Consider the following 22,834-nt stretch of genomic DNA (forward strand, 5'->3'; position numbering starts at 1 on the left):
TTGCCACCTGTGCTGGCCCCTGATTTGGGCTCTCATTGGGTGTTCATGCAGGCAGCCTTGATGACCTTCTCTAGACGGCCCCTCTGGTCTCACCGCTTTCTCTCTTGCAGATACTGCCACAAGCATTATGACCAAAACAAAGACGGCAACAAAGATGTAAGCAGTGACCCTGGCCCCGGGGAGCATGTGTGCATTTCACGGTCCCTCTTAGTGTTCCTGACCCCCTCTGGTTTGCACACAGGTGACACTAGTATGAACTGCTAAGACAAGACAGGGTGTGGGGTCAGTGCACTGACTGATTCTGCCTGTGTGTAATGAGGGGGAGGCAGGGTGACCATACATCCTGCTTGGCTCGGATAGTTCTGGCTTACCTCTGTTGTCATCTGGGGGATTCTTAGTAGCACCCCTGCCCCTTTACTCTCAAAAGAGTCCCAACTTGTGTAATAAATTACACGGTCAGCCTTTTGGGAAGGAACAGCTGACGGTTCTGCTAAGGTGCGCATATGTGCTCTGTCTAGAATGCACATGGATCTGTCAATGCCTGCAGACATTTTTGATTGTCATGACTGGGGGTGTGGGTGCTGGGAGGTACAGGCCAGAGTCACTGCTAAACAGTGCCGAGGACAGCCCCACAGAGAACTGTCCAGCCCACAATGTTGAGTGCTGAGGTTGAGAAACCCTGTGATACTGGCACCGGAAGGAAATGCGGCATCATCGTGGGTGAATCGTCACCTGCCAAGATGTGACAGGGTCTCGGCCTCAAAGCCAAAGGAAACGAGGGATCTTTTTAAGTCGTTTCACAGTGTTGGCATTTTGTCAACAGTATAATGCAGACAAATACAAGGCATTTGATTTTTTTCTCTCAGGGAAAACACAATGCTTAGTTTTTGACATCTGCAGTTGCCTTTTTGATTTTACAAAAGCCTTTAAAAGGTGAAAAATGATGAGTTGTAAATGCTCCATGACGGCTGTACTATAGACCAACCCCCCTTATCTTTAGGGGTGGTCATGCTGGGGCCTTCTGGGTGGGTCCTGCCAGCCTGACGTGCGTGGCTTGTGCCTGTACGACACAGGTGTATCTGTCCTTGCTGCGGATGTACCTGTCGCCACCCAGCGTACACTGCCTGGGGCCAATCAAGCTGGAACTGCAGGAGCCACAGGCCAACCTCCAGGCTGCCCTTCAGGTCCTCGAGCTGCACCATAGCAAACTGGACACCACCAAGGTCAGGAGCTCTTCTCGGGGACACGGAGGACACTTGCAGGGAGCATTGGATGAGAAGAGGGGGTGGAGAAAGGGACTGGGGTCGGCGAGCTCTGTGGCTTCAGACATCTCAGTCTCACTCCTGTTCCACCTCACCCTGTTCCCATCTCTGTTCCTGTCCCTAGGCCATCAACCTTCTGCCAGCAAACACTCAGATTAACGATATACGCATCTTTCTGGAAAAGGTCTTGGAAGAAAATGCACAAAAGAAACGGTTCAATCAAGTGCTCAAGAACCTTCTCCATGCAGAATTCCTGAGGGTATGAACTTCCCAGCCTCTCGGGTGGGGTTGTCCTGTTTAGTGTGAGATGGCTACCAATATTCCCTGTAGACAAGGCAGAGCTGTGTGTTTCTTTAACACTGTTGCTCAGATCCAGTAACCGACTTGACATTTAGTTGAAGTGCCTCCTTTAGAGGACTCTGTGGCCTGAGAGATGAGACACTGCCAGCCTCTGCCTTCTGCTCTACATACTAGACCATGGGACCCTCCCCCAATCTCCCTGCCCCTGCCCAGGTCCAGGAAGAGCGGATTTTACACCAGCAGGTGAAGTGCATCATCACGGAGGAGAAGGTGTGCATGGTGTGTAAGAAGAAGATTGGGAACAGGTGAGCCTCCCCTGGAGCTGCCCAGCGTCAGCTCTGCCGTGGGTCACACTCGGGATGCATTTCTGGCCTTTAGCCAAAGAGGAAAGCACAGCTGCTGACTCTCCTGGCCGCTGGTAGTTCTTGAGCCTCCAGAGGGCAGTCCGTGTTGTCTGTTAGGGCTGGGCTTTGAGAATTTAAAGACTTGGAATGTATGGCGTGGGGCTCTTGACTTTTTGCTCGTAAAGCCCTTCCCCTCTGGCAGCTAGAAATTGTGATGTAGCCGGTGGGTGTGTGGGAGCTGTGTGTGGGCAGAAAGTCCTTATCTTTTAAGGATGTGTCTCTGAAGGAGAAGAAAAAGATCTTTCAACCTGCTACCTCACGACTTGAGTAAAATCCTGAGCCAGCATCATTCTGTTTTGAAGCATATACTCTAGTCGATCCCCTTTCCTTCGAAGGAGAGTGATTTGTCATTTTTTGTATATGGCTGGAAGAATCCTTACTTTAGAGAGACGTAACTGGCTGTCCTGTGTTAGAATTAGCTGACGCTTGTTCTGACGAGCATCGCCGGCTCTCAGGGAGCAGTGCTGAGCCAGGCTGGCGCACTGCTCCATCTGCTCCGTGCTTCACAGCGCTGACTGAACAAGAAATATCCCTGCGCGCTCGAACTGCCTGGACCCCATCCTGTTCAGTTATTTGACAGAGATGGTGGCTGTGTAAATCCAGAGAGCCTCGGAGCAGGCTGCCCCTTGTGGTTAGGGTGGGCTTCTTCTGAGATGGCTCCCGGGTAAGGCGCCTTTTCCAGGTAAGAAGTGGTCTTCTCTTAGAGGCAGCCTCACTCCCGAGTCATTTTCCTCCCCTGCAGTGCATTTGCAAGATACCCCAACGGAGTGGTCGTGCACTACTTCTGTTCCAAAGAGGTAAACCCGGCTGACACCTGAGCCCAGCCTGCCAAGGCTTCTGCAGATGGACGGCTCGGCTATCCCAGAGAGGGGACGGAGCACCAGCCTTAGGAATCGGGGGCTGCTGACACACCAGGTGTCTCCCCATTTGGACACTGTTGGCCACCTTGTGCCCTGGAACATCTCTGAATTAATCAGACTCGTGGTCTGGTGTTGCCAGCTTTTTAATAGAAAAAGAGATTAGTTATACCTTCTATACCATTACGTTGCAGGCCATTCCAGAGAATTTCATACCTGCGTGGACAGGAGGAGATGGGGAAGGGCGCCGTCTTGCTGTGCATACCAGTCACCTAAATAAGGAAACTGTCTCAAGTGTTTGTAACCCCAGGGCTGTTTCTGCAGCGATTTCTGTTAAGGAACCTGCAGGACTTTGCAGAGCCCTCAGCACAGCTGAGTCCTGTGCGAGGAGGGCAGGGTGGAGCGCCTCTGCTGCAGAGGCCTCACTCCCTTGGGAATGATGGTCATTGCTCCATAGTCACTGTCCCTGTGTCCCCCCAGGAGTCTCCCTAGGAGTCTCTTTATATTCAGTCTCTTCTTTCTCACTATTTATTTTCTTCCCTTATCTTCCCTTACTGCTTCCCCCAGGCTTTCGCTCCCATTTTCCTGACACTGAGACTAATATCTTATACAAAGTAGAGTGAGAAGCAAGAGGAAGTGTGTTCTAAGAGTACGTTGGTAATTGGGGGTCAGGTATGTTGTAAATAGGTCCTCCTTGGACTGTACGCTCTATGCCTGGGAGTTCAGGAGAGTGACCTTCTCCGTCCCCTCAGGGCCAAGTGTGGGGTAGCTCTGAGGAGGGACCGCAGTGGGTGTGTGACTTCTTGGGCCGACTCCGCAGAGGCTCCTGCTTTGGTTCACCCAGCAGCCACCCAGGGCAGGTTGGTTTAGTCTCTGTGAGCCGCGGGCTTCCTGCTTTGACACCTTTCCCTTTCCAGCCATGTCACCCACTGCCTTCCAGCGCAGCCTGGCCGTCCTTCTCCAGCCTTGCTCGGCAGGGGTTGGAGGGTTGCGCTGGGTGGATGTCTGCTGCACACAGGGGACGATCAGACCAGGAGCTGACAGTGACGTGATGGCTGGCATGCTTGTGAGGTGCTTGGGGATAGTGGAGGTGCTGCAGGAGCAGGAGCAGCAGCGTGTGGGTTGATGACAACTCACCGCCAAATCCGTCAAGCTCTTGTGTGTTGGGGGAGGTCCTGCTTCCCACAGGGCACCCTAGAGGTGCACAGGAGTGTCTGGCCCTGCAGGCTCAGGACACACAGGGAGAGTGGCCCTGCATCCTGTCCTCCGTGGGGTTTGGCAGACTCACAGTCCTGTTGTCTCAGTGTCTTTAACGAGTAGTGAGGGTGGGTGATGGTGCCGAATACTGACACTGTTTGAGTGGCTTGTCCTTGACATGCCATGCTCCTGTTTAAACTGTAGCACCATGCTATGCGGGGCCTGTGTCGTAGACCGACTTGCTGGTGGTGTAGACTAGGCTGCTCCCAGGCACGCTCACCGTGGAGGGTCTTGGAGTGCCGTCAGCATTGCTCACCAAGCCAGGGGACGCTGCTCAGGTTTGGAGGCCAAGGAGTCCTTCACAAGAACCATGTCCCAACTGGCTGCACCAGCCCACAAGAAGCAGTGCCGCCCTGTGAGGGTCCCGTTTGCGCTTTGGGAGCAGCAGGAAGATGGTCAGACCAGCCCTCTACTGTCCAGCAGAAAACTCACCCTACCGCGCGAGCCCTCCTCCCTGGCCTGCTGTGTTTGTGGTTTCCATTCACACTACCTTGTGGCACATGTGTTTGAAGCAATAGGATAAAGAATGTGTGTGTTCTTCCTTCTGGAATACATAAACAACCCAGCTTTTCCAAACTCAGCTCTTCCTTCCCTAGACGCTCTCTGCCCTCTGTGGAGGTATGGAGAAGGCTGGAGATGAAAGCTCTGTAATGAGGACTGATGAGGATCTCTCATAATAAACGTCATGAAGTAAGAAACCAAGCCTATTTGGGTCTCTTTTTTCCCCCTTCCTGTGGGATTTCATGAAAGTAACAATGAGAGGATAATAATTTAGCTAAGAATTGGGGAGAATAAGTCAATTAGTGACTAAGAAAAAAAAAAATCACTATAGCACTTCTGTCATACATGTCTTGATGTGTGCCACCCTGTGCACCCAGTGTGTCTGGTGGCTGATGTATTGACAGCACAGATATAGAACATTTCCAGCAGTGCCATTTCTCCTGGACACACTGGAATGCTAGCTAATCCATTGTTTCCCCCTTCACTTCACATGTTAGGGCCTTGTGCCTCTTCTGGCATCTCACGATGACTGGGAGGGTCATGGAATTGGAATTGAGTGACCCAGGGATGTTTGAGAAGTGGAGAAGTGCTGGTCCACTTCAGCCAGCTCCAAAAAGGTGACTTGGTCCTTCTGTGTCCCACTCTTGAGCCATCTGTGGTTATCCTGAGTTTTCTCTGAGATGAAAACGTCTGGAACTAAGAGGCATGGCTATATTGAGACGCAGGGCAGATGACTCCCTGGAGAGAGTGGTACAGCCCAGAAAGCACTCAGGTCAGTCAGGAGCACTGGACTGCAGACCGGCTCTGCTCCCAGCCAGCTCTGTGTCCCCCCTCAGGCTCCACTGGTGTGGATCTGTGGGTCCTGTACACATTGCACACAGATGACCAAGGGAGTTGGACTCTGGCATTTCTGAGACCTCAGCACAGAATTCATGCTCCAAATTAAGCAGAAACAAGCCCTCACTTTGGGGCCAGGCCAATGGGAGTCACATCCCCTTTTATTCTGGGTGTTACTGGTCTGAACTTGCCTACCGGGTTCATTTTGGAGTTGAATCACCTCTTTTGGATGTTGTTTTTTAGTCTCCACCTCGGGCCTTGGGGAGGAGAGTGGAGATGACTGGCTCTTGGTTGAGGAAGAGAAATGTGTCTCCTCACCGCTTGCTGCTCTAGACATCCTTTCTTCTTCTGGAGACTGTGCCTGTCTCGGTCACATAGATAGTCGTGGTCCACAGAAAAGGGGGCATCACATACCACCTGTAGCCTAAGCCTTACAGGGGTCAAAGGAGGGCTCTCTAAAGCCGTTATCTCTAGTAGCTTCAGGATAGGCAGACCTGCTTTTTACCTGCTGTTATCCATACCACCTGGCCGTATCCCTGCCTCTGCACCTGGACCATCTGGATATTTCCACTGATCCAGGAAGCGGGCCTGGGCAGAAGCCACAGGGAGTCATGGGGCTGTGGATTTCTTCGGGATATGGATGGGCCCTCCTCACCTTTGGTTCTAGGCCCTAGTGCAGGTCTGGCACACAGCAGGCGCTCAGTGTTTGGAGAATAAATGAGGAGGCCACAAGAGGTTAGAAAGACCTTTGAGTCCAGATGAAACCAAACCACAGATTTCCGTATTTCTGCTGAAGAACCATGGGGAAGGTGGAACTTGAAAGGTGGTTGGTTTTAGGCTTTTTGGACAGCTAGGGACGAGTCTCCTGATGCAGCACTTCTCAGCTGCTGTTCCCTGGGTCAGCTGTGTCAGCATTGTCTAGATGGCTCGTTGGAAATGTGAACACCTGGGTTCTACCCACACACACTAAATCAAATCATCTAGGGGTGAGGCTCAGCTATTTTCCATAAGCAGCCCAATAATAACCATGAGCTGGATTTGGGAACCAGAGTGCCAGTTCCTTATCCTCTTGGAGAGGGACTGAAGTGCCTTCTGCCTGAGGAAATTGGGCTCCAGTCACTTCCTGGAGCCATCAAACCCCACCTCCAGCCCCAAGGGGCCACCCAGCTCTGAGTCCTTAGAAGAGCAGGCAGCTCCACCCTCCGTGCTCCAGCGCCACCTGTTAGACCAGAGCTAGCAGAGAGTGTAGCCAGAGGACAGCAGGGTGGCTCTGGAAAACCTCCTGCTGGAACTGGCTGCCTGACCATGCTCTGGGCGCTCTGGCCAAGGTGGCTGGCAGGCAAGGGGCTGCCCCTCCTGGGGGCAGTGCTGTTGCGGAAGAGAGAGAAGAGGGAACCTCAGTGGAGGCAATGGCGGGTAAAGTACCTGATCTTACCTGGGAGGTGTGGGTGGAGGAGTCCTGGGAGCACAGTCCCTCTGAAGACTGAGACCAGCCCCAGGATTGGGTTTTGATCTGGCCTGGGACCGATTTGCTCCAGCCAACCTGGCGGAGCTGAAGTTAGAAAGGTTAGCCATGACCTTGGCTTTTGAAAATAATCCCCCTAATGAGAAGGGGAGGTCATATGACACTTGCAGCTGGTTAGTTTTGCCCAGAATACCCTCGCCTGGCTGTACAGTCCACCAGGGGGAAGGAATAAAACACTTGCTGGGATTTTGAGGGCATTGCCTCCCTCCCAGGAGGCTACAGTCTGCTATTATTGCTCCTGAGCTGAAGCTGCAGCCTGCTTAGTGACTTGTCAGACCAGTACAAGCTGGGTGACGCTCGTTTCCCTTTGCCTGCCTGCCGCCTCCTAGGCAGTCTAACCTTTGTCAGGGAGCCAGTGGGTGGGGTCTATCACAGCTTTCTCTCCTAATAGTTCATCTCCTTCAGTACATTACTCCAGCTCTCCCTTCAGCTCTCAAGCTACAGCAGCGGCACTGTAGTCTGAGGGGAGCTGCAAGTCTGTGGTGCATAAAAACCATAATTAGTAAAAATGGCTGTGTGTATTAAGCTTTTATGCTAGGCACTTTGTACAACTTCTCATTTACAACTCACCACAACCCCATGAGATTATCATTACAACCCCCGTTTTGTACATAGGGAAACTGGAGCACAGGGACCTCAAGGAACTTGTCTGAGGCCATTCACCTAGTCCAGGGCGGAGCTTAGATCTGAACCCAGCCCAACGGATTCCAGGGTCCAGACTCATCAACATTGTGCAGCACGCCGAACGCCTGGGCCCTGCCAAGGCCTCGCAGGTCCTTGGCACTGCGACATCAGTGCCGCTGGGTCAGGCTGCTGCTCTGTAATGGGACGAGGGACACCTGAGCTGGGCAGTGCTACCGGGAGATCGGGCCTGACACCCAGCTTCCTGGCCCTGAGCCCTCGGAGTTCTGTTGTTTCAGCGGGAAACCCACCCATACTATGACCTCCAGGTGAAGGTGCTGAGGGCCAGAAATATCCAAGGCACTGATCTGTGTGAGTGACCCCCAATTCTACCCTTTCTCCCCTTCCTTTCCCTGGGCTGCCCCAGAGCTCAGCAGAGGCTGGCCCAGAGAGTGTGTGTGTTTGGCGTAGGGAGGAGGGGCCGGTGCTCACTGTGGAGGGAGGCCTCCAGACTGCAGCCCTGGGGCAGGCAGGCAGGCAGGGATGAGAGGAGCACTGTGCAGACCAAGCATTCCTCCTTGGGTCTAGGAAGTGGAGCAGTGCCAGCCTGGGTGAGCCCGCTGTTGCCAGAAGTCAACATCTGCTCTCCAGGAGCTTTCCATGCCAATGCTCACTCTGGGAGGGGAGTTTGTTGCCCGAATCAGGCTGTTTCTGGGAATTGCTCAGTGGTCTGTGCTGCCACATGATCTTTTCAACTGGCTGCTGCAGGATTTTTCCACTCAGTTGAATGAGAGGTCAAGGACATCGGCTCTCCCAGAATTCCATCCCTCCGCCCCACTTGGGCAGCCTGCTCCTTCTCCTCCCACCCTAGCCTCCTTGGGGCACCCTTTTCAGCAATAAGAGCCAGAGGCTGAGGACCCCTCCCCCATCCCACCTGCAGTGTCCAAGCCTGATTGCTACGTGCAACTGTGGCTGCCCACAGCATCCCCCAGCCAGGCCCAGACAAGGATGGTGGCAAACTGCAGGGACCCTGAGTGGAACGAGACCTTCCACTACCGGATCCATGGCGCTGTGAAGGTGAGGACCAGCCAGGGTACAGGTGCCTGAGGGAGAGGCTCCTCCAGGGTGTCCGCCCTCCTGCCCTGCCTCAGCTCCCACCTCCTCCTGCCCCATCCCCATCCCCAGAACGTCCTGGAACTCACCCTCTATGACAAGGATGTCTTGGACAGCAACCAGCTCTGCCTGCTGCTGTTTGACCTGAGGAGCCTCAAGCCCGGCCAACCCCACAGACACACCTTTCTACTCAACCGCCAGGTGAGCCACCCCACCTGCACCAGCAACGAGCCAAACTCAAGGAGAGGAGGCCCCACGCAGGGTACTGAAGTGGGGCCTCCCAGTTAGCACAGGCCAGGCCTCCAGGACAGACCCTCCTCCATCCTGCAGCACTGACCCTACCAACTTCTTCCCTGTGTGAAGCCAACATGTGAGCTCCTTGAGCACAGAGCTCTTTGTCCCGGTCACTGCTGAGTCCTCAGTGTCTAGAACAGCATCAAGCACACAGTTTTGAATGGATGTAGCTCTTCGTGGCGATGCCACTGCCCCCCTGTGCCCATGGGAAGCCACAACAACAGTGTCCTCTTCCAGTCACAGAGCTAAGCAGGGCTGGGGTGCAGGGACGGCCCCTGGGGCTTTCAGAGCTCTTTGAAAATAGCCTTGCTCCTTCCATATAGGATTCACAGGAGCTGCAGGTGGAATTTGTTCTGGAGAACAGGTGAGTCCAGGTGGAGCCTATGTCTTCCCATTTATCCTGAGACTCATGGACAGCTCCCAGTTGTCAGTCACCGTGTCCTACCCTGGCCTGGCCTGAGAGGGAACGTCCTGGTCTTAATGCCCATTGCAGTATTGGCCAACAGGTCTGCCCCCATCCCCAAACACTGCCGTGCTCCCATGCTCTTCCAGCTGGTTTGGTCACATTATTACAGTAACAGCCATCTCAAGGGGACCAAATGTCCCATGAGCCTCTCATCCTTTGCAGTCAGGTGCCTGCGTCTGAAGTCATCACCAATGGGGTCTTGGTGGTAAGTAGGAAGGCCAGCTTGGGGCTGCTCAGGGCTGGGGGACAGTGAAGAGTCCATGATTGAGCCCATCACACCCACTTGCCTCCGAAGGACATTCAACATCTCCTCAGAGGGCAGATTTGCTGGGGAGGCATCTCAGGGAGGAAGGGCAAGAAGCTGCCTCACCTGTGTGGACAGCCCAGAAGCCAGGCTTTCTACTTTGTGCACAGCTCATTTCTTAATTGGGACCCTGGCTGCTGACACTGCCGAAGGAGCCACTATCAGGGCCCATTACCTCCTCCCCCTTTTCCACCAGGGGCCCCTTACTCTGCAATGGGGGGCTGCTACAGAAGACCCTGCCCATAAGGCACAGGCCCTGAGAAGGTTGTTACCTGGACCCTGCCCCAGATACCCCTCCTTCCCTCCCTTCCTCCGTCCTGGTTCGGGTGCTGTGCAGGGCCTGTGGATTGTCTGGCTCCCACAGGCCTCTGCTTTCCTCAGGCTCAGCCCTGTCTGAGAATCGAGGGTACCCTCGGGGGAGCTGAAACAGCCCCACATCAAGAGTATGGTAAGTCTGGCCAGGGACCTTGGTCTTGCCTTCTCTCCTGGGTGGGCTAGGAGCTGCTGATTTCAAGAAGATGAGTCTGGGGAAGAAACTTCTTAATTTTTCACTGCTTAAAGCTGACCAAGGATGGAACAGATTGCCTCTGGAAGTAGAGAATTTCCTGTCCCTGGAAGTATTCAAGCATAGAGGTTGTATCAGTCCAACTCCGGCTCTACACAAAACACCAGTAAAATCTCAGTGGCAGACAACAGGGAGCATTCATTTAGCTCACACGTCTGGTGGTCAGCTGGGGCTTCACTTGTCTAGGCCAGACTTAGTGGGAGTGAGCTGGCTCTGCTCCATGTGTCCCTCCTCCACCTTCTGTGACCAGCGGTCTAGCCTGGGCATGTCCTTCAGGCATCAGCAGAGGCACAAGAGAGCAAGCCCAAATGAGCAAGTGCTTTTCTAGCCTTTAGTCACATCACGGCCACTGAGTAACATTTCATTAGCCAAAACAGGTCCCTGGGCTGACCCTAAAGTTGGAGGGCAGGGAATGTGGCCGGCCTCTTTAGTGGCAGGAGCCAAAGTCACGTGGCAAAGAGGGAGCATTACAGAAGTGAAGAACTGGGGCCATTGGTGCAGTCTGCAACAGAGGACAGCCACTCAGGAGGGGGGTCCAGATGTGGGAGAGGAGGCTGTGTGACAGCTAAGGTCCTGCAGACACTGAGTCTTAGTCTGTGGGATGAGTGCCACCCAGGTAACAGTGTGCACTTACTCTGAGCCAGGCACTGTGCAGAGCATTGTACATGTGTTTTATCTTTTAATCCTCATTACAACCCCATAAAGTAGGCCCATACAATCTTTATCCTCTTTTAATTCATGATATCCAGGCTCAAAGAAGAAACTTGATTAAGGCCACGCAGCCAATAAGTGGCAGAGCCGGGACCAAATCCAGCTCTGTGATGCTCTGGGGCTGTTGGCTGTGTCCAGCACAGATTCTGTTGTTTCTGACTATGAGCAGCAGAAATCAGTGTCAGTCATAAACCATGGTGTGAAAGACATCTCACTTTCCTTGTTTTCTCTAATCCCCTCCCACCCCGGGGTGATGTCAAGTCTCCGGGTCTCATTTAGTGCCTAGGAGGGCACGGAGGGAGAGGGATTCCATTTGGACTCTGGTCCTGAGGCGTCTGCCATCCTGGACTCTTTGGGTATCTGTTGCTGTAAGCCGTATTTGGGGTCTGGGGCTCTGTTGTGAGGCTGTCTGAGATCCCCCTGCATGGGTGTCACACAGCCGTTTCTCTCTGAGGTCCTTCCTCCTCCACAGAAAGCTGCTAGGAATGGGGCCCTGCTGCTCCTGGGCCCGCAGGCCTCTCTCCTCACCTCCTCCCAGCGTGGCTTCACCTTCTAGCCTGGGCTAGCCCTCCCCAGCTCCTCCAAGCCACCTATTCTCTCTGTGCCACGAACCCACTTCTTCCTTTTACCCGTCTGCAAACCCTCTCTGTTCTCCCAAGGCCTTACACTCTGGAAGCAAAGGCCAGAACAACTTGTGGCCTAGTTGTTTTCTCTTTGGCCACAAACCTCCCCCAAGGCGATGAATACAGAACTTGAATGAGGGCAAGAGATGGGAGAATACAGGTTGAAAACTGGTAATTAATGTAATACTATATGATAATTACCATATTAAAATTATTATAGAATTATATTTTATAGACTTAACATAATCATCTCAAAATCATCGGCCCCATAAGCCTTGGGCAGGGGCCCCTCTCCCTCCTTGGCTTTCCCCCTCCCCAGGTTTCCAGTGCTGACTAGGGCAAGTTGTAGGACCCTGAGTGTCCTTCATGATGCCTTTGCTATGGGTCATAGTGCCAGAGAGGGCACAGGGTGATGAGGTGGCATTTCCAAGGGGAAGGGAAGGGGAGGTCCTGCTCGGGGTGCTGCCATCATGAGCCACCCCTGTCGCCCGCTCTCGACCACTCAGCTGGGTGTTCACCTGGGCCCTCTGCTCCCAGGCTCAAGGCAGATTCGGCTGGCATTGCCCGGGGCCTACGAGAAGCCACAGCTCCTGCCCGTGCAGCCTCCTGTGGGGACGGGCCTCCCAGCCACCTTTACCTTCCACGTGAATCCCGTGCCCAGCGCCAGGCTGAATGTGGAGCTGCGGGAGAAACTCTCGGTCCTGCAGGTGAGCGAGCCCGGAGCCTGGGAGGGGGTGGGTGATAGAATCAGTCCAGCCAGGAGGAATGCTCCAGGGCCACCCCGGAGACACATTTTCCTCCACTCTGGAGGGCTCCTTGGGTGTTTTCTTCTCTGCAGAGCGACCAGAGTGCTGAGCTGGAGGCTCAGACCAGCACGCTGGACAAGGGGAGCATCCTGCTCTCCTCTCTGGCCCAAGGCCAGGTGGAACAGCGTTTTGTGGCCCTGGGGGAGGTAAGGCTCTGTCTGGGCACCTGCGGGACCCCTGCCTGCTCTGTGACCACCAAAAAAATTCTGGAGGAGGGGCCCAAAAGGGAGTCAAGATCAGGCCAGTCGGGAGCTCAGCCTTGGCATCCACATCTGAGTCAGTTACTGGAGCAACAGGGCTTGTGGGTGGGAGAATCCAGCTGTGTGCTCAGGCACGGGACTGCTGTCTCTTTCAGGGCCAGGAGGTGGCTCTGAGTGTGAAGGCAGACCTGAGGTGAGGAAGGCTATTGGGCTGGGCTGGAAATGTAGGGGCTCTGCTGCCTACGTGGCTCAGCCCAGGCAGTGGGGGCGTATCTGGTTCGGGTGGGGTCTTTCTGAGGGGTTCCACATAGTGTGGGTCTGCTCCTGTAAAACATGAGCTTGGCCCGAGGCTCTCCTCCACTGAACAGTCACGCAGCGCCCCACCCCCACCCCCACCCCCACCCCGCCTGAGGCAGCTCTGGGGACCTTGACCTGCGCCTCGGCTTTGGTCTCTGTGACGGGGAACAGGAGTTTCTGCACAAGAGGAAGCCGATCGTGTCCAGGGCCCTGCAGCAGGCGCTGGGACTGAGCCAGGCTCCTGACAGTGGCCAGGTATGGAATGGAGGAGCCGCTGGGACAGATCCAGCCTCTTCCCTTGAGAGGCCTGTGTGGGCAAGAGGTGACAGGAAGACTGCAGGAAGGAGGCAGGCCAGTTTGCCTGAGCCGATGGGCACAGTCGGGAGAACATGTATCGGATTATAGCGGACCCCGTCTATAAGGAGGGCTGGACAGCCCTGGCCAGGCGAGCTCTGTCAGTCTGCTCGGGCTGCCATAACAGAACACCACAGACTGGCGGCTTAAACAACAGACATTTATTTTCTTACCTGGAGGCTAGAAGTTCCAGATCAAGGTGCCATCAGGGTTGCTTTCTGGTGAGGCCTCTCTTCCTGACTTGGAGATGGCCACCTTCTTGCTGTGTCCTCACTTGGCCTTTCCTCTGTGTGCAGGGGGGTGGGAGGTCTCACTTCCTCTTCTTACTAGGACACCAGATTAAGGCCCCACCGTTATGACCTCACATAACCAAAGTACCTCCTTGTTAGGCCCCTTCTCCAAATACAGTCACCCTGGGGCTTCAGTATATGAATTTTGGGGGAACACAATTCAGTCCATAACAGTAGACAAAGGGATTTAGAAGTGGAGGGTCCACGGGAGCTTGTGGCTGGGAGGCAGGAGGAAAGGCAGGGCTGAGGGGGAGACCTGAGGGAAATCAGAAACAAGTTTGTGGCTTCCTCCTGGCTGCAAGTGTCCTTGCATAATTCATTGCTGGGAGGAGCTGTCCTGTGCATTGTAGGATGCAGGCGGAGGGTAAAGAGGACACAGACCCTGCCCACAGGGAGCTCCGTCTCCTCCAGCGCTCTGAAGGGTTGGTGCCCTTGCTGGGCAGTGGCCAGGGATTAGATTTTCAAAACAGGAGGACAGGGAAAGGAACCAAAAGTCTGGGGTGGAATGAGCCAGACCTTCGTGGAAAAGCTGAGCAGCCAAAAAGCTTGAAGTCTGATCCCACCAGGCACTTCTGTTCCAGAAGAGACATCTGGGCATCTCTCATGTCCAGGCTCTCAGGTCGAGGCTGCTTGGTGGTCTTTGTCACTTTAGCTCAGTGGCTCTCAATGGGGGGCAATTTCACACCCCACCCCTACCCAGGGGGCATTTGTCAGTGTTTAGAGACATGTTTTATTTCACGACTTGGGAAGGGGGAATGGGAGGGCGATGCTACTGGCATCTACTGGGTAGAGGTCGGGAATGCTGCTAAACATCCTACAACATACAGGACAGCTCCTCACAACAGTGAATTATCTGGTCCAAAATTATCAGTAGTGCCAAGATTGAGAAAGCCTGCTTAAGCTGTTTTGGGTGAATCCAGTACAACTTCCAGGTACCTACTTTCCTGGTATAGTGGGTAAGAGCCGTCTCTGGAGCTGTACTGCTTCGGTTTGCTAGCCCATCACTTACTGACTGTACGATTGTGGGCACATTATCTAAACTTCCTGGGCCTCAGTTTCCTCATCTGTAAAATGGGCATCTCATTGGGTTGCTGTGAGGATTCAATGAGGTAATACATGTAAGGCTCTTAGATCAATGTCCAACATTACAAGCAATAATAGCTAAATGACAGTGGTGGTGGATGTGATGATTCTTATGTGCCCAGGTGCCTGTGGTGGCTGTGCTGGGTTCAGGAGGCGGAACCCGAGCCATGTCTTCCCTGTATGGCAGCCTGGCGGGGCTGCAGGAGCTCGGCCTGCTGGACACTGTGACCTACCTGAGTGGGGTGTCTGGGTCCACCTGGTAAGTGAGGTCGGGGCAGGGCACGAGTAAAAGAGAGCGCTGAAGGATATGACCTGGTAAGCTGGTGGAGTCCCTCAGGGGGAGCTGGGATCCTGCCTCCAAGGGAGTTAGGAGGGGCAGGAAGGAACTGAGTCCCCAGGGTCCCCCTGAGCTGGTGGTGCAGGGCAGTGGGTGCAGGTGATGAGGGAGGAAGGGTCACGCATGGACGTCTGCATCCCCCTTCACTTGCTGCACTTCCCTGCCCCTGACTGCCGGATTCCCTCTGTGCCCAGGTGCATCTCCACACTCTACAAGGACCCAGCCTGGTCCCAGGTGAGCTTGCAGGGCCCCATTGAGCGTGCCCAGGCTCGGGTCTGCAGCAGTAAGATGGGGGCAATGTCCAAGGAGCGCCTACAATACTACATCCAGGAACTGGGGACCCGGGAAAGCAGCGGCCACCGCGTTTCCCTCATCGACCTCTGGGGCCTTCTCATTGAGTATTTCCTGTTCCAGGAGGTAAGAGAAGAGCAGGTAATAAACAGACATGGTGCTTTTCCATCCTGCGCCGCCAGCTCTTAGTTCTGCCTTAGCCACTAGGCTACGATCTGAGATTTGCAAAGCTTTCCCTGAGGTCTGCACTCCCTGGGGGCACGAGGTGAGATTCCTGGGTGGGCTGATGCTTCATCTTTCCTGCCTCCTAACCTCAGGGGACGGAGAGGCTGGTCTGCAGTTCTCAGGTCTGTCTGCATATTAGAGTCACCTGTACAGCTTTCCAAACACATCCACGCCTGGGCCCCCACTTCCAGCGATGCTGATTTTGATTGGTCAAGGGTAGAGCCCTAGTACAGGTGCGTTTTGAAAACGTCCCAAAAGATTCAAACTGCAGCTGAGGCAGAACACCCCTGGCACCTGTTGGCCAAGTGGCCATGACTCACGCCGCCTGGTGGCCGATTCTAGAACTGCAGGCCCAGCATGAGCTGGGAGATGAGATTCAGAGCTGAGTCAGGTTCTCAGCCCTTGGGGGCCTGTCCCACTGGTGCATGGCTATCAGTTGTGAATGTATATCACAAGTGACTTCTCATTTCTAAGACAAGAATCCACGTTTTCCAGTGATTTGCTTTCTAAAGGATGTAGACTGGATTTTCAGTTACTCCTTTAAAAATGTCACTCTGATATGCTCTCTTGAATGGGAAAGAAGCGGGGAGAGTGTTCCCAACACCCCTGGAATTGCACAAGACCCACAGTGGCCTTACCTCTGCTGCAGCCTAAAGCCTGTCCTTTACAGAGCTGTCCCTAGAGCGGTGACCTTGGCAACCGCAGTCTCTTGTTGGCATGCAACACCAAGCAGGGTGCCGGGCCTCAGGCCAAGGAAACTCCAAAAGGCCAAGGTGCCCCACTTCTTTCCTGCCCAGGAAAACCCTGCCAAGCTATCTGATCAGCAGGAGGCTGTCAGCCAGGGCCAGAACCCTTACTCCATCTACGCCAGCGTCAATGTCCGCACCAACATCAGCGGGGAAGACTTTGCAGGTGCCTGGGTGTGGGGACCTAGGAAGCAGGTGGAGGTGATGGTTGGCAGGAGGGTGTAAGAGGCCAGGCTATCAGGCTACAGATGGAAGCCTTGGAGCACAGTGGGGTTACTGCCTCCTGTTCTCGGCAAGGCAAAGATTCCTGCTCAGGCACAGGGGCCAGGGGGACCCTGGGGTCCTGGTGGGAATCCCATGGTGATATTCCCTGCTCTCTGGGCCCTCAGAGTGGTGCGAGTTCACCCCCCATGAGGTTGGCTTCCCCAAGTATGGGGCTTATGTGCCTACCGAGCTCTTCGGCTCCGAGTTCTTCATGGGGCGACTGCTGCAGCTCCGGCCCGAACCCCGGATCTGCTACCTGCAGGGTGAGTCTAGGCTGGAAGGCTGGGGATGGGGCAGGCACCTGGCCGGGCCCTCATGTGGGGTGGAGGAGTTGTGAGGGCCCAGACCTCACCTTTCTCCTTAGGCGTGTGGGGCAGCGCCTTCGCAGCCAGCCTGGATGAGATCTTCCTGAAGATGGCCGGCTCGGGCCTCGGCTTCCTAGACTGGCACAGAGGCAGTGTGAACATCACAGGTGAGGATGGGGACCCTGAGCCTCCCGTCAGACCTCTCTCCAGCTGTAGAACCCTGGCAGAGGCATGGAGAATGAAGAGGGGTCAGAGAGGGACCTGGCTGTCCCTGGGGTTCAGGGAAGTCCTGAGGAGATGACTTCTAGTGTAGGGTCTCCAGACGCCCAGAGGCCTGCAGAGGCAGTGTGGGGTGGGAGTGGGAGGCTGGGGGAGGACCTACATCAGAAAACCCAGGCAAGTGGGAGAGCTCTGTGCTGAGGCTGTGCCTTTGAGTTCTCTACTTTGGGCTCCAATTAGGTCAACTCAGCCCAGGACCACTGGGCTTCCGGCTGATACTCTGTCCACACTCCTCAGGGCTTCCCTTCATCCTGCTCCTTAAATGGCCTCTGAGCTCCCAGCTGCGTGGAATACCTCTCCCACCTTTCTTCCCTGAATAACTTTTCTGAGCTCTTAAGATTCAGCTCAGACATCGTTCTGTCAGAGGTCTTCTCTGTTCCACTCCTTCCCTCCAGGCGGATTGAGGGTCTGACCACCAAGGTCTCGTAGGACCCTCTGCACACCCCATCATTGTCCTGACCTTGGGGCATTGTTATGGTTTATTCTCTCCTTATGTGACTCTCTCCTAAGTAGGCATGAGTCCTGGAGGCCCAGGGCTGGGCCGTAGTCACCTTTGCATCCCTCATGCCCAGCACAGAGCCCGGCACGTAGTATCTGCTCATTGGGCATTTGATGAATGACATTCTGATTGGAAGTTGTACATACAACCTTATTTTCAAAAGGGTTGGAAATAAATTATTATTTAATAATGGCAATGTCATAGGCAACTTTCAAAACATGGGGAACATGAAAGAAAAAGCCATTTCAAAGCAGTTCTGGGAAGCAATGGTCAGAGGCCTGGGAGGTGGATTGGGGAAGGAGATAGAGGGGCTTCCCTGAGCCCCAAGGGCTGCTGGACCATGGAGGGCATGACTTCCTACCACGTTCCGCCCTCCCTTCCCCCCCAGATGACTGCCACAGGCTCCAGCTGCATGACCCCACGCGGCTGCGCACGAGGCTCTTCACCCCACAGGGGCCCTTCTCCCAGGCTGTGCTGGACATATTCACCTCCCGCTTCACCGCAGCGGAGAACTTTAACTTCATGCGGGGCCTCTGCCTGCACAAGGACTACGTAGCCAGCAGGGAGTTCGTGGCCTGGAAAGGTGGGTGCTGCTCTGGGTGGGGACCCCTTGCTCCTGTGCCTCTGGCTCACTGGGACCAGTGCCAACTTTTGACCCAGGGTTTGGGGTGTGGGCTCCTCTTGCCCAGGGGCTGACTGAAGGGCTGTGGTGACAGGCAGGGCCAGGGACTGGGGTGGGAGACCCCGTGGCTGTCAGAGAAGGGGAGAAGGAGAGACCTCTACAGAGAGGGGCATTCCCAGTGCGAAGAGAAGAGGGTCGCTATGAAGAATTTGTCCCCCTGCAGACACGCACCTGGATGCCTTCCCCAACCAGCTCACGCCCATGCGGGACTGCCTGTGCCTGGTGGACGGGGGCTTTGCCATCAACTCTCCGTTCCCACTGAGCCTGCGGCCACAGAGAGCCGTGGACCTCATTCTGTCCTTCGACTACTCCCTGGACGCCCCTTTTGAGGTTAGGTGGGGAGGAGATCTCTGCTGACAGCCTGGCTGGGGGTGCGGGGCTTGCCCTGCGTGGGAGGCCTGGGCACTAAGCTGCGGGCAGGGTGCCGTGTGCACGCAGTCGGCAGCACTGGCCCCCGACTTGGAGGAGGTGGATTGCTGAGGCTGTGGGTGGGAGTGGGAGTCATCGAGAGAGGAGGCCAAAGAGGGTCCTCAGGAGTCTTCCATCCTGCTGAAGAGAGGACCCTGTCCTGGACCTGCCCTTTCCTGCTGGGATTCCTTCCTCCCATCTGAGCCTGGGTCTGGGTCTGCTGTCCCTTTGTTACTATGCTAACAACGGAGCCATCATGGTCCAGCAGGGTCTCTAGCAGTGGCTCCCTCAAACCCCGTGGGCTCGTGGACAGGTTCCACTCTCCGGATGTGGGCTATGGTTGTGCTGCTGGGCCAGCCCTTCCCTCTTTGGCTTCTTCTTCCTCCTCCTGGGTACCCTGAGAGCTTTAGATGATGGAAGAGCCTCGTCCAACGGGACCTTCTACAATCACTGGGTCTTAGTCTTGTAAAATTGTGATCAGCTCTCCCACAGGGAGCAGGGAGGGGGCAGGGCAGGGAGGCAGAGGGTAGCCCTGAGGGGAATGGCAGTGGGAATGCGGGTGCAGTAGGCACTGCCCCTCGATTATTGTTTATCTGTTGTAAACAACGACCCCACTAGAGAGTTAGTCTCATTCTTATTTACAAATGAGGAAACTGGCTCAGAAGGTGAAATTCATCACAGCCTTATTTTACGAAAAAGGAAAGGTGATGTCTGCTTGAAGTCACTCGGCTAGCAGGAGGCAGAGCTCGTGTTGAACCCTGCACCTGTGTGAGTCCAGGCGGGCTCAGAGCTTGCCTGCCTGCCCAGGTCTTACAAATGACAGAGAAGTACTGCCTGGACCGGGGCATCCCGTTCCCCAGGATCGAGGTGCTCCCTGAGGACTTGGCAGACCCCCGTGAGTGCTATCTGTTTGCCAAGGCTGATGACCCCCGCTCGCCAATCGTGCTGCACTTTCCCCTTGTCAACCGTACCTTCCGCACACATCTGGCCCCAGGTGAGGGGAAGCCCTGGGCCTGGGTCTGGCCCACAGATCCCTAGGGTGGTGGTGGGATGCAGGGCTGAGAGTGGACCCCATCACTGTGCCGAAGCATGCCTCTTAGAGGGCCTGAGCTGGCCACTGCACCCTCTGCTCCCTGGCTTTGGGGTTCGCACAGGCCCAGCTCCTGCTGATGGGCAAGAGAGCTGAGACAGGAACCCAGACAGGACCCACTTGGAAGCAGCCGGATGTCCTGGGGGCAAGGGAGGCTTCTGGGCTGGCAGCTCCCAGCTGGCTCCACAGAGCGCCCTAGCCTGGCCTCTCCTGCACACCCCACCCACAGGTGCGGAGCGACAAACAGCTGAGGAGAAGGACTGCGGGAACTTTGTCATCAACGGGCCAGACACTCCCTATGGCATGATGAACTTCACCTATGAGCCCAATGAGTTCCATCGGCTGGTGGCCCTGAGCCGATACAACGTTTTGAACAATGCGGAGACCGTGAGGCATGCCCTCCGGCTGGCTCTGGACCGGCGGCAGGCTGGGGCCAGGGCTGGAGGCTGACCCAGGCTGGAGTGGACTGCGACAGAGGAGGCACCGTGGGGCTCCAGGCCAGGGCTTGGTAGAAGGAGGAGTGGTGGACTCTGGGGGGCTTCTGCTTCCCGTCTCACCAGGACCTGCCTTGAGGGCCCCAGGCCCCAGAAAGCTCCTGCAGAATCGCAACTTGAACTTGGGGCAGGGTCCTTCTTGTATGTGTTTCTGGGAGAAGACAGGACAGTGTGTCTCTCCAGAGGCCCTTGGGGATGTAGGGCAGAGTTGGCAGTGTTCATGGCACATTGGAGTGTGTGGAAAGTCCAGCAACCATCTAGCCTCAGGGCCCAGCCCAAACACAGAAGGACCCCAGATGGCCCAGGTCTCAGACTCTAACCAGAACGGGAGCTGTGAGAGCTGAGGTGCAGTTTCCTCTCCTGAACCTGAGACCAGAAGCAAAGATGTACCCATCCGACCCACACTTCCTACAAATGGCACTTCTGCCAGCCTGACACCACCCACCCCAACTCCTTGATGCAGAGCTGAGTGCTGTCAAGAATAAAGGGGGCCCTCCTGGGTTGCCAGCCTGGGTTGCTAACTTCATCATCCTGCCGCTAACTCTCCTTGGCCTTCTGGCCTCCCCTGTCCCTCCCTGCCGCCCCCCACCCTGCTCTGCTCAGCCTCCTGAAGGCTGTGGAACCATGGCCCCACCTGGCCGTGCTCCAGCTGGCGGGTGTGCACATTGTCTCCCTGCTAATTACCATGGTTCGCTCTTTAAGCTTGGGCCACATTCTCTTGTCCTGTGTACAGCCTCCACCTCATGCGAATAATCTCACCATCCCGGAAGCTAAATGGGTGTCTCCAGAGGACGCATCTGTTTATCAGGGGGCAGTGTGGAGGTATGCCTAGTATGGGTGTGTGTGTGTGTCCCTGGTGAGGGCAGGGCCAGGGAGCACCTGTCTGTTGGCCATGGATGGGCGGTGGTGGAGGGAGCCTGGCTGGGAAGTCGGAGGCCTGGGTTCCCGTCTCTTTCTCAGACACGTCTGGCTGGCTGGGCAATCTGCCTGTTTCTCGTCTCCCCTGACCCACCTGGGACCCTCCGACACCTGGACTCTCCAGCGTGGGCAGATTTTTGATCTGTGCAGAGGGGATCCACTCTGTCCAGGCTTGGTCTGGGGTTCCCCAGGCCCTCTCCTGCCCCGGCCATTGGCCTCTGCAGTCTTGTTCTCCTCACCCCTGCCCCAGCCCAGTGCTGAGCCACCTGGGCCCTGGAACACTGTGTCCTGCTGCTCCCACCACCAGGAGTGCTCTCGTGGGCTGCCCCCACCTCCCCAGTCAAGCATACTCTCCAGCACCAAAGTCATAATTCCTCTCTCAATCAGGGACACCCTACTGTCCTGACTACGCTGGGAAGAAGACCGTAGTTCTGGCTCCCAGCTGGGAGGAGGGTGGCTAGATCTCAGGCTGGGCCTGGCCTTGGGACCCTCAGGCCTCCAGCTGGACATGAGTGGTGAGGGCTTGGAAAGCCAGGCCTCAAAAGGGCCCCGTGCTTTTAGCTGGCACGGGATGGGGGCAACTTGGTTCTCTCCTGCCTCCTCACCATTGCTGCCCGTCGGAGGTCACCACTACCCCTGCTTCTTGGCTCAGCAGTGAGAGGTTTCCTTCGGGGCAGCCCCAGGCTGGCCCTTGAGCTCTTGTTATGGCCACTGTCACCACCACTGCTGGGCCCGCCACCATCAGTAACTTGTTTATTAGAACCTTCACAGAGTTCATAACTTACAACTTCTAGAGTTCTTAGAACTTGGAACTCATAGGGTTCACAGAGTTCTTAGACCTTCCTGGGGCTCAAAACCTAGAATCTTCAGCCAGTCTGTCTTTGATGCCTCACACAGCTCCCCGGCTGTCTGGCCCCTGAAAAGTGAGCCCCCCTCAAAGGCAGAGAGTTTTGTCTTTCTGTTCACGGCTGTTTTCTCAGTGCTCAGAACAGTGGCTGGTGCACAGTAGAAGCTCAGTCAGTACTTGACGAATGAATGAAATCCTACCTTCTGAAGAGATGGATCATCACCTACCAACTGTGGAAAGTGTCTAACACTCTTCTCCAGGGGTTCTTACCCATTTGGACCTTTTCAAAAAGCTGATGAAAGCCACGGACCCTCTCCCAAGAAAAATGCACATACATGTGAAACGTTCCACACAACAAGGTCTCTGCTTCACTTTGTGATCGCCACCCCCAGGCCATGGCGGCTGGTGTTTGCCCTCCTGGGCCAGCAGGTCTTGTGAGGGAAGCAGGCATGTGGGCTTGTGCAGAGCTGGTAGGCACCTATTTCTCAGAGAAGTATGAGAAACGCCACTGTGGCTCGGATTAAGTTTGGGAAGACATGATGGGACAAGGGTGAAGACAAGGAAGGGGGAGGCTGGTCCAGTGCTCTAGCCAAGAAATTGATCGACAGATGCAGGGGTGACCTCAGCCAGGGAATGAGAGAACATCACCAAGACTGCATCTGGGAGCCAACCAGAGTGAGGAGTTGGGGGTCAAATATGACCTGGCCAGTTTGGCTCCTGTTTCTAGGTGAGGAGGGATCTGAGTCTATTTCTACTCCATTTCTACCCCAATTCCAACC

General features: G+C 55.2%; 2 protein-coding genes and 1 long non-coding RNA gene across 15 annotated transcripts in view; 2 read left to right on the top strand and 1 right to left on the bottom strand.

Moving 5' to 3' along the window:
- The window catches only part of VPS39 (VPS39 subunit of HOPS complex), a 41,167-nt gene extending 36,389 nt beyond the window's left edge, over positions 1-4,778 (top strand). For all 8 annotated transcript variants that reach the window (XM_008518608.2, XM_008518607.2, XM_070583147.1 and 5 more), the window contains 5 exons: positions 111-156; positions 1,074-1,223; positions 1,387-1,521; positions 1,776-1,867; positions 2,709-4,778. In XM_008518608.2, the coding sequence (XP_008516830.1) occupies positions 111-156; positions 1,074-1,223; positions 1,387-1,521; positions 1,776-1,867; positions 2,709-2,784 (499 nt within the window). In that variant the 3' untranslated portion in view covers positions 2,785-4,778. The remainder of the gene's footprint in view (positions 1-110; positions 157-1,073; positions 1,224-1,386; positions 1,522-1,775; positions 1,868-2,708) is intronic.
- Positions 4,779-6,595: 1,817 nt separating this feature from the next.
- Positions 6,596-20,798, top strand: PLA2G4F (phospholipase A2 group IVF). Of its 6 annotated transcripts, none has more exons than XR_011529353.1 (20): positions 6,596-6,834; positions 7,864-7,936; positions 8,505-8,641; positions 8,750-8,878; positions 9,295-9,335; positions 9,600-9,642; positions 10,123-10,189; positions 12,178-12,347; positions 12,479-12,592; positions 12,802-12,839; positions 13,063-13,198; positions 14,793-14,929; positions 15,202-15,424; positions 16,321-16,435; positions 16,659-16,796; positions 16,898-17,005; positions 18,005-18,199; positions 18,462-18,628; positions 19,406-19,700; positions 20,026-20,798. XR_011529353.1 is itself a non-coding variant. In XM_070583181.1 (20 exons), exons 1-20 carry the CDS (start codon positions 6,724-6,726, stop codon positions 20,244-20,246), a joined length of 2,550 nt encoding a protein of 849 aa, XP_070439282.1. In that variant the 5' UTR covers positions 6,596-6,723; the 3' UTR covers positions 20,247-20,798. The 6 variants fall into 6 exon arrangements, 4 of the variants coding, with proteins under 4 accessions (XP_070439282.1, XP_070439303.1, XP_070439294.1 ...); XM_070583181.1 differs by having other exon boundaries at positions 19,514-19,700; XM_070583193.1 differs by having other exon boundaries at positions 6,622-6,834; positions 8,547-8,641; positions 19,514-19,700.
- LOC139077118 (uncharacterized) lies at positions 11,022-21,966 on the bottom strand. The gene is made up of 4 exons (XR_011529416.1): positions 21,814-21,966; positions 16,886-17,058; positions 13,471-13,623; positions 11,022-12,364 (listed from the first exon to the last, which is right to left on the bottom strand). It is a non-coding gene; the product is annotated as an uncharacterized lncRNA (long non-coding RNA).
- Positions 21,967-22,834: the final 868 nt, after the last annotated feature.

The sequence above is a fragment of the Equus przewalskii genome, chromosome 1 (genome assembly GCF_037783145.1).
Source record: "Equus przewalskii isolate Varuska chromosome 1, EquPr2, whole genome shotgun sequence".
NCBI lineage: Eukaryota > Metazoa > Chordata > Mammalia > Perissodactyla > Equidae > Equus > Equus przewalskii.

Excerpts from the sequence above, each read along its gene's own strand:
- PLA2G4F (XM_070583181.1), top strand. The coding sequence starts at position 6,724 with ATGCTCTGGGCGCTCTGGCCAAGGTGGCTGGCAGGCAAGGGGCTGCCC. Across the intron at positions 9,643-10,122 it reads TCACCAATGGGGTCTTGGTG|GCTCAGCCCTGTCTGAGAAT; the intron begins GTAAGTAGGAAG and ends TGCTTTCCTCAG. Across the intron at positions 12,348-12,478 it reads AGAAACTCTCGGTCCTGCAG|AGCGACCAGAGTGCTGAGCT; the intron begins GTGAGCGAGCCC and ends TCTTCTCTGCAG.